Source organism: Emydura macquarii, unplaced genomic scaffold, assembly GCF_026122565.2.
Source record: "Emydura macquarii macquarii isolate MOO-44397 ecotype Brisbane River unplaced genomic scaffold, CSIRO-AGI_Emac_v2 contig_1390, whole genome shotgun sequence".
Lineage (NCBI taxonomy): Eukaryota > Metazoa > Chordata > Testudines > Chelidae > Emydura > Emydura macquarii.
The window spans coordinates 10087780-10101162 of NW_027131527.1; the positions used below are offsets into that span (position 1 = coordinate 10087780).

At 39.0% G+C, this 13383-nt stretch overlaps 1 protein-coding gene across 6 annotated transcripts in view; it reads right to left on the bottom strand.

Annotated features, from left to right (window-relative positions):
• Nucleotides 1-1792: 1792 nt before the first annotated feature.
• The window catches only part of CTNNA3 (catenin alpha 3), an 813634-nt gene continuing 802043 nt past the window's right edge, over nucleotides 1793-13383 (bottom strand). For all 6 annotated transcript variants that reach the window (XM_067552599.1, XM_067552600.1, XM_067552601.1 and 3 more), the window contains one exon: nucleotides 1793-4338. In XM_067552599.1, the coding sequence (XP_067408700.1) occupies nucleotides 4051-4338 (288 nt within the window). In that variant the 3' untranslated portion in view covers nucleotides 1793-4050. The remainder of the gene's footprint in view (nucleotides 4339-13383) is intronic.

Consider the following 13383-nt stretch of genomic DNA (forward strand, 5'->3'; position numbering starts at 1 on the left):
GCAGTTCTGCAACGTGAGGGGAGGAAAGAGGCTAAACGATTGTCCATCTTTCTCCACCATACTAAAACAAACAAAAAAACAAAAACAAAAACAAAACAAAAAAAACTCTCTGACATCTCATCTTCCTTATCTTTTAGCCAGGAAGAAACTGATATCTATTGGGCCCGGTCTTACTTAAAACTTTTCTCTGACTGATTAATATTCTGTAAGCAGTGGCAGGCTGTGTCCCTGACCTCGGCAGATTCACTAAGCATAAATTTAATTTTTGATGATTTGTACATCATTCAGTTGCAGCTGGGCTATATTACCGTTGCTGTGTGTCAGTACTGAATGTTATTTCATGGAAGGCTTTCCATTTCACATTACTGATACTGCTGAGACAGCAAAGTCAATGCAGTGGTAGTCTGAGAGTTGAGCGGCACAGGTTCAGTTCATTGCTGTGTCACAGTGTTCCTGTGTGACTCTCACTATGTGTTTGTGTTCAGTGCTCAGAACAATGGGCCCCATGTCTTCTTTGGGGCTTCTAGGCACCACTGTAATATAAATATAATACAATTAAATGGGTCAGCAAGCTAAATAGGTCAGAGCTTGCATTCTGAATTTCTGCATGGTTGCCTCCACAGTAAGCCTTGACATTCAGATTCAGAAGATCTGAATCAAAATACCCATGGCTGCAGTTAGGTTCCAGATAAACTGTAACTTGCCATATTTTTACGTAGGTTTGAACTTGTGCCAAATAGTTTATAGAAATATTCACTGAGTTCTAATTAAAGCAATGTCTCTTTTATCACATTGTGTTACTCTCAGAATTCAGAGTCCATCAGTCTTATTTTATAATCATGAAGTCAGAAGCAGATAGCCAAATCTCACATAAAAGATACTATAAATGCAGGCAGAGTGAAGAAATAAGAGGATGGTGTAATTCTATTCACTGTGTGGGACTGTAACTTACATTATATGAAGCACATAGATAAAAACCCATCTCTTTTTGGTACTTGCTTTCTATAAAGACACCTGCCAAACTTTTATCCAGGATGGTCTTGTTATTTAGCACACATGGGCACACTGTCTGTGTATTTGAAAGGTAAATCATACCAGCAAACACCTGGCTCAGCTAAATCACATATGAACTTATACTAGGGTGGAGGAAAATAAGCAATGAAAACATCCCCTTTTTTTAAAAACACCTATTCGTTAAATACTCTTGGATTGGGGGAGTTGCAAGAGCATAGAAAGGGCCAGATGGTGAATGGCCCCAATGCAAATTGGGAGGATGCAAGGAATTTTTATATCCCTTCCCACAGTGGTGCCAGCCACAACTGCTGCCTCTGCTTTTTTCAAGTACAAGGCCTGCTTCCTGCTAGTGCTTCTGCAGGCTTCAGCTACTTCAAATGGGTGGAGGGAAGAACAACAATAGATCTGTGTAATGCACACACTGCACTTTCCTAACAAGTGGTATCAGGGCTGTCCTGCCCTAAGGCTTTTGAGCCATAATGTCTCTCAGAGCTTCTGCTAAAGCCTCCAACATGAGCCTCTGAGTTGTACAATCTGGCCCTAAGGTTTCAACATCTGTTTTCTCAGAGTTTTTAATCTGAAGTGAGTTGCCTGGTTTCCCATGAGAACTTTTTTTTGGTAACTTTGATGCTACCACCTCAGGCCACGCTTTTAATTTTAGTGTGGTGTGTAATTGTGAGCATGATGTGTACAAAGTGACTCAACGTCTATTCCACATCTGACTAGTACTGGAGACTTTAATCAGGACACACAAAATCTGAGCAATCCTCTTAAGGTTATGACATGTTTTTATTATTAATGTAATCCCTAAAATCATGATTAATGCATTAATCAGAAATATCTGATACCAAAGTAACCCACAACAAATGCACGACTCTATTAAAAGGAAAATGGATATGACTGTGTGACCCCCTGAGGTAGATGTACAAACTTAACCTTGTACAATTCGTCTCTCAGGGGCTGACAGAGAACCTGAAATATCACTTAGAGGTTTGAGGTCCATAATGCAATGCTCCAAGAAGAACTTCCAATACACTATCACCTCCCCCTCCCCCACACATCATTCATAAGCACTACTTACTGTAGGCCATAGCCCCCCTACTTGCCCTATCTGATTGTCATCTGACCCCCGGCTGGCTAGAATTACAAGGAATGGCAGGTTCCCATTCAGCCTGCTAAATTCTTTGGGCTGCTCTCCACACCATTAGGGTGTTGATGGGGGTGAGGAGGCAAGATTGTTCCAGCCTCCCCTTGCTTATTTCATCTCATTACTGTAGCCACATGGGCCCAGATCCTCAAAAATATTTAGGCACCTACCTCCCTTTTAAATCAATGTGAGTTAGGCACCTGAATACCTTTGAGGATCTGGGCCTTAGTAACTAATTTGAGAGGCAACAAACCTCAAAAATCCCTTTTGCCAGAGAACAAATGGGGTTTCTTAGCAAACACTCTTGGGATTATGATTCTTCACTACCCTGATCTTAGTTACAAGCTAGCTGGAGAAGGAAGGGGAGTATTTTCCCAGACCATCCTCCCATCTGGGGGAAAGGAACTAGCTCATCCTGTTCTCTGTAACATTTTAATAAATTGTGGGTAGGCACCAGCCCATATTGTGTGGTCTCTTGAAAAATCTGCATGAGGAAGAAACAGCCATCTTATTCATCATGAAGTTGTGGAATGGGGGGGGTCCCCGATCCACTACTACCCAGTGAAGGGAGGAGGTGGACCACCAATTATCCAGCCAAAGGCATTTTAGGTAAGTAGTGAAGCCTGAGGACATGGAGCAAAGTGTGTGGATGACTGGGCAGGAAGGGAAGCTCCTGGCTATGTAGCTCTATGAATGATTTCAGTCCATGCTCACAAATTCATTGTGAGCAGAGGCTAAAATTTGCATTTGCTTGAAAAGAGTTTCTTGCACTGAATATTTTATAGGAAGAAAGTGCTAATTTTGACAACTAATACCACTTTTAGCATCATGTCATACTTTGAAATATACTGTAGTAGTAATTTAGCAGGCTGGCTACCACCAGCAACCGTTGTGCTATTTGTTGTGCCATGGACAAAATATTTTAGTCCACTGCAGTTAAAGACTGATATTCATAGGGTACTTCCTGAAAATTTGCACCTGTCTTTGATGGCAGGACTAGCCATATGTTTCTTTTTATCATTTTTAAAGTGATTTCTTCTTTTCTTTTCACCTAAAATCATTTATAGTTATTACCTGATTTACTAAGATTTATGAAGATGGTAGTCAATCATAGAGCAGGCAGGAGGCAGAACATGGATTAATGTTAAAGTTTCAAAGTTCTCTTTAAATTTGAGAGTTATTACTATTACTATAGTTTCATTACAATCAACCCTATTTTATATTACTGAAATCTGCATTGTTATAATACCATTTGTTCCGCTAAATATTTTAAAACTTATAATTCCATTTTTGTTTATACCTAAGGTTTATGAAAAAAATATTTTAAAATCTCTTTCAATTAAGATAAGCGAATGGGTCAGATCCCTAGGTGGTATAATTCAGCACATTTCCTTTGATTTATGCCAACTAAGGAGGTGGCCCATTATATCCCATCCATAGACGCCTGTATGTCATAAAACATTCTGAATATAAAGCTATCAGGCCACATTCATCTCTGGTGTAACTCCACTGAAGTCAATAGAGTTACCAGGGATGAATTTGATTCCTTGTGCCTTGCCTTTCAATTACATGAACGCCAACGCTTGTTATAACACAGCATCCTAACCTATCACTCAAAATGCTCAGCTGCAAAAAAAGGCATTATAAAGAGAGTGAGCAATAAAATATGATGAGTTTAAAAATATTGTTAAATTGTGTGCTGTTAACTAAGCAAATATTTATTTTAACTATCTTTTTTAAAGATGAAATAACCTAAGTAAATGTTAAACATACAGAAGAAGAGAATTTCCAAACATTAGCATACTTAGAGAATTAAACAAGTGTAAAAATAAAGATGCAAAATGAGTAGTTTCAAGATATGAAAAGTGCACAGTGGCAGAATAATAATTTTAGATTATTTCTCTTCCTCTAAATTCACTCATAGCTTGAACAGGATGGATCCTTTTCTTAGCAGAACCTCTTCTGACAGCTGCATAGATTTCCTCTGGCTTCTCTCTTTTAATCAGGGGCTTCTTTTCTGGAGCCTTCATCCTCCACATCACAACAGGGTGTCGTGGGCCAGTAGGACTTTGAATTCTGATGATCTTAGTGGAGGCAATATAGGACATCTTCACAGTCTGCACCACAGCATTCATTAGGTTTTTGGCAGCCTGAATTAGTGAAGTGACACTATCCAACTGTAATGAGAAACATGGCTGTTAGCCTAGGAAATCAGTCTGTCTTTAAACATAATATACACAGGAATAAACAACATTTTAAAAATAAAACTAACATAGTAAAACCCAATTTCTTCATTTCTGCCAGGAATTTCTGATCATCATATTCATGTTGTTCCACTGCTTGGATTTAACAGATCTAAAGTAATTTGTGATGCTAGAATATGAATGTCTATGTAAAAATGTTTCTTTTTTAAACATGAATTCATGTCGACTGTCTGCAAGATATCATTGCACTTAATATTGATGGTAAGGAGACTACCTTCCAGAAGACCCATGACAGTGCACTAGACAAAATTCTCCAGTTGTTCCCACAGTAATTCAATGGCTCCCTTGCATGGACCAAAGTAATGTAGAAGTATTATGTCAAGTAAACGTATTCCTCAGGAGTATGGTATCTTTATAATTTTCTTTATGTTTAGGTTTTTCAAAGGAGACTAGGCATTAGGTGCACAACTCCCATTGAAATTCAAAGGGAAATGCATGCCTAATTCCATTAGTCTTATTTTGGAGAGAGGCAGTATGGTCTGGATAGGGGATAAAAAAGGACTAAGGAGACCCTGAGGTTTTTCCCCAGCTATGAAGCGTGTCCTTGGGGAAGTCATTTCATCTCTCTACCAGATTGGATATTTTTCTAAAAGATATGCTCTAATTCAAACAGGAATTATTTGGGGGAGTTTCATGGCCTTTGTTGTGCAGGAAGTCAGACTCGATGAGTCCCTTCTGGTCTTAAATCTACAAAAACCCGAGCCTAAGTATGCTGAATGTATAGTATAAACCTTATCTTATTGGCATATGTTGTCAATTGCCTGCATTTAAATAACTACTGCCATCCTCATGCAAATTTAAGGGCTCTTTCATGAATACACGTGGGCACTATAATAATTAAAAAATTGCTACTTAGGCCAATCCATGTCAGTACTAATTGGCACATGTTGAGAATTCCTAGGCTTTGCTATGCAGCATTGTAGCTGCAAGTCAGCGAAGTTTCTACAGGTGGGTAGAAGTCGTAGTGCAAAGACCCCATTAGTTCCCCTCCAGGGGGTTGGGCACATGGGCTACAGGCAGAGTACAGAGACGAAACTAGGGGACATGAATGGGTCTTGCTCGCCACCTTTTCCCCTAAAGATCCAACACAGGAGCCACATCTGAGAAAAACAGGGTGTGTAGAATTCCCTATTTCTGTTTTTTACCTTGTTTGGGCCTTCCATAGAAATTCAGGACACTTGAGGAGGAGTCCCAACATGCATAAAGTACTGGCCCAGGAAAAGTGTTTAGGTGATATGTTTACAATTTCATTTCTTTTTATAAGGAAAATAGTTTATGACACTGCCAGATAACAGCTGGACAATATCATATTTCATTTTGAATCTAGTCCTCTTGCTGGTGTTAAAATTCTTCAGTATGTATTTCCTTGAATTAAAGATACTTTGTGCTTTCAACTTAAGCTGTCTTTGCTGTTGTCATATTGCAACAGAGAGTTGGCGGGGGATAAATGTACTGTATAAATCAGATCAGTGACCTGAATTAGTAGCTTTAATCTTCAAGGAAAGAGCCACCCTGCTCATATTTAATTATAAGTCTGACAATTTCAATTTGGAAATGCATCTCCATTTTGAATAACTTTAAGAAAATCTTGCTTTGATTTTTTTTACCCTCCAATCTACCTGAGTACTTAGCATTTTTGAAGTTTGGTTGCTAGTAAGGCAGAATGCCATTTTGTGACACACTCTTTATTGCACAAACATTTAATGAATAGAGCAACTAACAACGTTATAGTCAGATTGCCAAAATGGGAACACCTTTGAGTTTTAAGGTAATGCATGAACGGGAGAGATTTCCTATTTTTTTAATGACATTTTGTGATATAGATTGATAAGGATGGAGTTTGTTTCAGATTTTTCTTGTACATGTTAAAGCTGAGCCAATAAAGTCTGCAAAAGATTAAAAAAATTGTAGTTTTGGAGGATACATCTCAATGCCCAGATCAGACAAATTTTTCTTCCTTCTCAAACTCCCAACAAAATCTCACCCACAGGGAATATTCAATTTTAGTGTGGTCACTAATCTGTCATCCTTTCATACGTTCTGTCTGGCTGCTCTATTAAAATTCCTTCAACTGCAAGGCTTTTGTGGTATTTTTGAAATTTGGAGATTTGCAAAAATGACTTTTATCAAAGGAAGGAACCTGCAGTCCCACTCCCCCACTTTTATAGGGTAGTTTGATGCGAGAAAAGTGTGTGTGTGTTTATGTATAGGACTTCGTAACCAACTCTGAACAATGGCTGAGTTCATCTGGGAAATGAACGAAGACCTGAATGAGCTGAGCAAAGCCCCTATAGATTATCACTGGTTCACGGGGTTTCTGTTTTTAATTAAAAATGGCATTAAATTATTTGTCAAATTAATGTGCCTCAGCATAAATATACTGATTAGCAAAATCAATTTATCATTTATATGATCCAGAACTGTTCAATAACTCAACATACCATGTATAAAATAATTCCTTTCTGCAGCGTGTGAAATGTTCAACAAAAGATGGTTGCTTAGGATTTCTGGTTATGATTATCACAGACCCATGTATTTTTTGCATTAAAAATTGGAGTATTTTAGGACAATTATTTAACATATCAAATCTATTTCTAAGGCATCAGTTAGCTTGGCCACTGTCCTAGGCTTATATGCACAGGATATTTTTCTTCAGGCTATTATTTTTAACACAATTCATGAGAACAACTGAGTCCAGAGCACAGGTTGCACTCAAACATTCATTTGTTTCACACACCTCTAGTCTTGAGTTAATAACTGGTTATACTTAGGCTGTGTCTACACTGACAGTGGCAAATTCACCACCATCAGATCGATTTTTCCGGTTCGATTGAGCAGTAGTGAAGACACTAATAAGTGAAGATCTATAAAAATCACCTCCCCAAAAATCATAGTGCTGTATCGACAGGTATGCATTTCCCATTGGGGCAGTGCAGTAGAAACAAGGGAAGTTACTAAGTCGACAGGAGTAATGCAAGCTACTCTGCGTAGCTTGCTTAACTCCCACCAACTGCCACTGAATTTTGTCAGCAGTGTACACCTGCCCCAAGGTTGTTGTACACTAGCTGAATGTCTGGCATTATTTCAGTTCCAGAAATGACTCCCTGAGACACAAAAAAGCTTTCAAAAACAAACACATGTGAAACAAATATAAATACTAGAACCTGCACACCTCCTTGGTGAAAAGCCAAATATTTAACTATTACTAAGACTGTTTTAATTAGTTGCTTTGGTGCATTTCTCATAGTTTAGGGAGATAGAAATTTCTATTGCATTTACTCTGACACCCCAGCGCAAGCAACTTAATTTTAGTAGGTTTACTAATATTTCCCTTTAGGAGATCAATGTTATTTGCAGCATCGTAGTGTCAATACATTTTCTCTGTTTTCATGAGGCACCTCACACCAATCATCTGGAAACTATAGAGTCTGAATAGAAAAATTATTAATTTTTAATCAGTTAAACTTCAATGTCATGGAGAGATTTTTCTTGGGGCAACATCTAAAAAGTCAGGCCCCACATTTTACTTTATCTTGTCTGTCTATAGACAGAGCAGCAGGTTTTATTTTTAAATAGTTTAGTGCCCATAACATGATACAATTTGATGTAAATGTATTGTTCTACTATGAATGTACTCAAGACCCATTTTCACTTGGATGCTTTTATGTCTCTCAAATATTCAACAGATTCTTCAAGGTCTCATTACATATCAGGGAAAACTGATGAAATGAGACTTGGCATAAACGGAAGATTGATAAAATATTTATTCATAGCACATTCAAGTTCATTTTATTTAGAGACGTGGCTGCAAACTCTTCAGTCTTTAAGCAAATGGTTTCTAAAGATGGTGTGTGTGTGTGTGTGTGTGTGTGTGTGTGTGTGTGTGTGTGTGTGTGTGTGAGAGTAAAATATATACATTAAAAGGTTGACAGTCTTCACCTGAATACTGGGTTTGTTATTCCAGCATTACACACACCGTGCATCATTTTTGTATTCCAGTCTCAGCATTTCACATCTCTAACTGGATGTCAGAACACACAATAATTCATGGCAGGATTTAGGAAGAGCATTGTTTATAGTACCCTCAATTTGCTGGTAAGGAATTATCAGTAGTTTGTTTCAGTTACATTAGGACTACTGATTATGTGACTGCATGGACTTCACACACAGGTGCAGCAGGGCCAGGACTCAGGATTAGAGCTAGCCAAATATTTTTGGCTGGAACTTTTTTTTTTTTGGCGGGGGAGTGGGAAGGGGGCAAAAAAAATGCAGATTCAGAATGAACAAAACATTATGCATATATGTATCAATTTCACTAACTTCTTGCAGTCAAAGGGGCTGTGCCCCCACCAAAACCATCAGTGTTTCATTTCAACAATTTTGAAATGAAATGTTTTGATTTTTCAATTTGAAATTATTTTGTTTTAAAATTTACTTCAATTGTATTTTATTTTTCTAAAAATGTGTATAGTTTAAACAAAATGAAATATTCCCCTGAAGGGAATCCAGTAGAAAGTAACATGCACATATACCCCCTGAATTCTTGCAGTAGACTAGATCAGTGACACATGTACACATGGGCCATTATATTACATACACTCTTCAAGCCCACTGAAGTGAAACTCCTTCCCCCTCATGCATCTGGGGGTAACAGACTTCAAATCCAACAATAGGCACCAATCCATATTAATTCTATGACCATACATGCATTATGTTAAGAAGAAAATAATTCAGGAACTTTCGTCTAAAAAGCACATGCCCTCTGTTGTAATCATCAAAAAAATCTTTGAAAGTTTTGTAACACGAAAGGAATTTATTTATAATTGGTAAGGAAAGATCTTGAGGCTTTCTAATAACTATCCACCATGTTATAATTTCATTCTCAAAACACGGACACCTAAGTTCCTGTTGAGGATTCTGAGTATGCTGTAGATTCATGCTTCAGCTTGTTAAGTAAGTAACCTGCTCTTTAGGCATAGCCTAAGAAATACTGTATATAGTTCTCTACATAGAATTATCTGTAGAAAACATTCAAAATATTATGTGCTCAATTTATTAGATTATGTTCTTGTTCTTCAATTGGAAACTTTTTATTTTAAACCTTAATAAAATACATTCTGCGGTTTCTTTTACATGGTGAATGGGAATATGCGTCTAATTTTGCATAGAGCCAAAGTCATTTTTTTTTGCTAAGATTTATGGTATAAGTGTATAAGATTTCTGAATTCCTGTTTGTGATTTGACTAGAACCCTATTTGTTCATAGAGGTAGAACTGCAAGGATTTACCAAGCTGTTAATTGGTATGATGGAGCAGGTCTGGGACCAAAATATGCAAAGGAAAATATAAAAATATAAACAAAACCCCCAGATTAGATGAAGAGGCTTGGAGTGGATCATTGACCATGGGATATTGCTACATTGCCTGAAAGAGGTGGCAGAGATCTTAAGTAATGAGCTAAAATAGCGTGAGCTCTTCCTGGAGGGACTCACCCAAAGCATAGTGATGGAATCTGTATCTCCAGAGTTTCACAAGGATCAATTCTCTCTGGTTCTTTTCAACATCTACATGCAACCACTAGGTGAACTGGTAAGATGACATGACTCAAATGCCAGCAGTATGCAGTTGGTACACAGCTTAACCTGTCTTCACCACATAAAACCACAACATTGCCACCATGATGGCCAAGCACTTGGAGGAGATCAGTTCATGAATGACAAAAGAGCTGGCTGAAGCTGAGCAAGACAGAGGTGATGCTGGTAGGCAAAGGAAAGTATTTTGAATAAGTTGCAGCCACGGAGCAGTCTCCTTTGGTTGAAGGTGAGCATTGGTCAATTCAATCCATAGTCCAGGAGTCCTCTTGGATTCCTTGCTGAAGTTGGGCTCTTACTGAGCAAGAGTTATGATAATACTTACCACCATACCTAGCTAGTTAGGCAACTAGGCCCAGGATATCTTAAAAAATGTCTAAAGACTGTGGTCTACAACAGAACTCTCAACAATAAGAGTAAATCTGATCTGTGTGAAAAACAGCACATTCTTAGGGGGCAGTCTGAAATTGTTGAATGAGCACCCCCAAGACCTATAGACGATCACAAACTTCCCTCTCAGTCAAAAGAACAGCAGTTGAAGGTTAGGGCAAAAGTTAACTTTTGATGCAAGTCTTCTCTGCAGCAGTAAGTGATGCATTAGGACTGTCTCTAAGTGGAGGGGGCGGGAAGGAACGGGTAGAACACCCTGCCAGCTGCCACAGTTCTGGGACATGGGCTAGACACCAGTCTGTGATTGTGCCAGCCTTACACGTGCCACTTTTTATTTTATTGACATTAAACTGAGGGCATTTCTAGCTCTTTTAAAAAGCCCACAAAGCTAGCAGTGAGGCTGTAGGATTGCTTTCTGAAGGAACTTTTCATCTGAGAGAAAGTGGTAATTAAGCATGTAAAATGCTTAATTTGAAATATTAAATGCTGATGTATGTGGCCAAATGCAGAAGTTGGATGCCTTATTTAAGTGCCTACCTTTGTACAAACTGGAGTCCCTTATTAAGGCAGTCTAGGAGTTGAGACACAATCATGGATATTCAAAAATAGATTAGGCCAGACATTCATGGGGGAAAAAATGCTGTGAAATAGCCTGCACAATGCAGGGGATAAGGCTAGGGGACTTGAGAAATATTTTCCACCCCAATTAGCTGAGATACTGCAACTACTGGGACAATTTAAAAAAAAAAAAAAACCAAAAAACCCCCACAAAACTATTAGGAAGAATCAGTACTCCTGCAATTATGCCTCTCTTTCTGTACTTCCAATCATTAAAAAAGAAGCCACTATTTGTCTCTCTTACGACATTAATCAAAGTACAATTATGTGGTGATAGTAGGTATAGATGAAACAAAACATCAAACCTACTATGCCTTAGAGCCAGAAATAGACCAGAACACCCACATGTTAATTTCCTGCATTGTGATATAATTCCAAGAACTGTCTCTTCTTAAAGCTAGTACTGCAAAATGACAACTTGAGCAGTGTAAGTAAGTTAATCAATATTTCTGGAAATACCATATCTATATGATACCTACAAATAGTATTATTGATAATATGCTAAAATAAATGTAATTACTGAGGACTACAACCGTTTCCTGTTATTTTCAGTGTGGTTTGAAGATTGTGTTGCAGCTAAAGAGGTATTGTTCAGCCTGTGTCAGTGCATCTTGTAGTACCACTGACATTCCCAGGTAGGAAGCAGGCTTATAGTACAGCTGCTGGAAAATTGAAAAGCAGCAATAAAAGCCAGAATCTGTGAATGCAAAGAATTTTCCCTGTCCTGCTCCATCATACCAATTAACAGCTTGGTAAATCCTTGCAATTCTTACTTGTAGATGGCAAAAATGTTGACAATATTTTATGTCTTTTCTTTAAAATGTTTTGATATTTCTCAGGGATATAAATGAAGGATTAAATATTGACTCACTCAGAGTGTTTTTTAATAAATGAAATAAGAATCAAAGTGTACAAAGAATATTAGAATCTGTTTTTCTATCAAAATCCTCCTCTTAAAGCCCAGAAAATTTTTGAAATGCCTTTTCCTGATTGATGAGCACACCTAGCTGCTCTCCATTGTTGTGCACAGCTGTTGAGATGGCCAATCCGGCTACACATGTCAGATGCACTCCAGCTTGGAATAGACAGTAGATATTCTGGGTCTGTGGGGAGAAGAGGCCTGTGCAAGCACTTATATGGACCAGCCACGGGAATATTGACAGCTATGAACAGATTGCACGAGAAGGGGTAGGACAGGGAGCAGTAGCAGTGCAGTGTGAAAGCGAAAGAACTGTGTGTGTGTGAGGCATATCAGAAAGCCAGGGAGGTCAACAGTCCATTTGGTGCGGAGCCACAGACCTGCTGCTTTTACTAAGAGTTGCATGACATACTTGACAGAAACCCCACCAGCACCCTGTACACCACCATGGCTACTTCTGAGAAACTCAAGCCATGGGCCCCTGGCCTGAACAGTGAGGACAAGGATGACGTGGAGGATGGGGGACATGGGACCAGGGATGCAGCTATGCCAGAATCTGTTTGAAACTCCACTGCAGTCCCGACAGTTGAGCACAGGTGAGCCCAATGTAGGGGAAGGATCCTGGGGTAAGAATGTAAATTTCTTTCTCATTACACTACTAGAAGAAGTAGTGGTACAACTGAGACAGCACTGTTATCTGCTTTTCATCCCTCTGTGGAATTAGGCAGGCAGGGGGGGCGTGCAGAGCAGTTTGTTTATGTCCCTTGAAGCCTCCTGAGAAATCTCAATGAAACTTTCAAAGAGGTACTCTGCAATCCTCTCCCACGGGTTCCTATGGATGGCAGTCTTCTTCCTTCCTCCACGGTAGGACACTTTCCCATGCCAGTTAGTGATAACTTCGGCAGGCAACACTGCAGACTAGCAGCATACGGGCCAGAGCACTTTTGGAACGCCAGTTACAGCTCTTCTTTCTCTGCCTTTGATACTGTCAGGAGTGAAATATCGGCTAAAATCACCACTGCCTGTGAAAAATGGTGCCAGCATTCAGTGCCATTGCCCTATATTCATAGTTTCATACCACTGAACAATTTCGTTTTCATTTTCCTCACCCTGGTGGGTCATATTCACCATGGCTCGGGCCGAGGGGTGCTGGGAATGAGCAATCCCACACAGAAGTGTCAATGAGCGTGTATTGTTTAAAACTTTAGGGGATTGAGGAAGAGGAGTTCTGAACCTTCAAGTTTTACTTTCTGTTGTGAATATACTGACAATGGTACCTCAGTGCGATTTATCTGCAGCTGCTGCAACCTTTAGGGTTTCCTCCTCCACCCTTGGAGAACACCTGACCCAGAAAAGGAAGAGAAAGAAGAAGACTCAACGTGTTCAGTGACATCGTGCAAGCCAGTGCTGCATAAGACCATGAGCACATAGAGCTCATGTT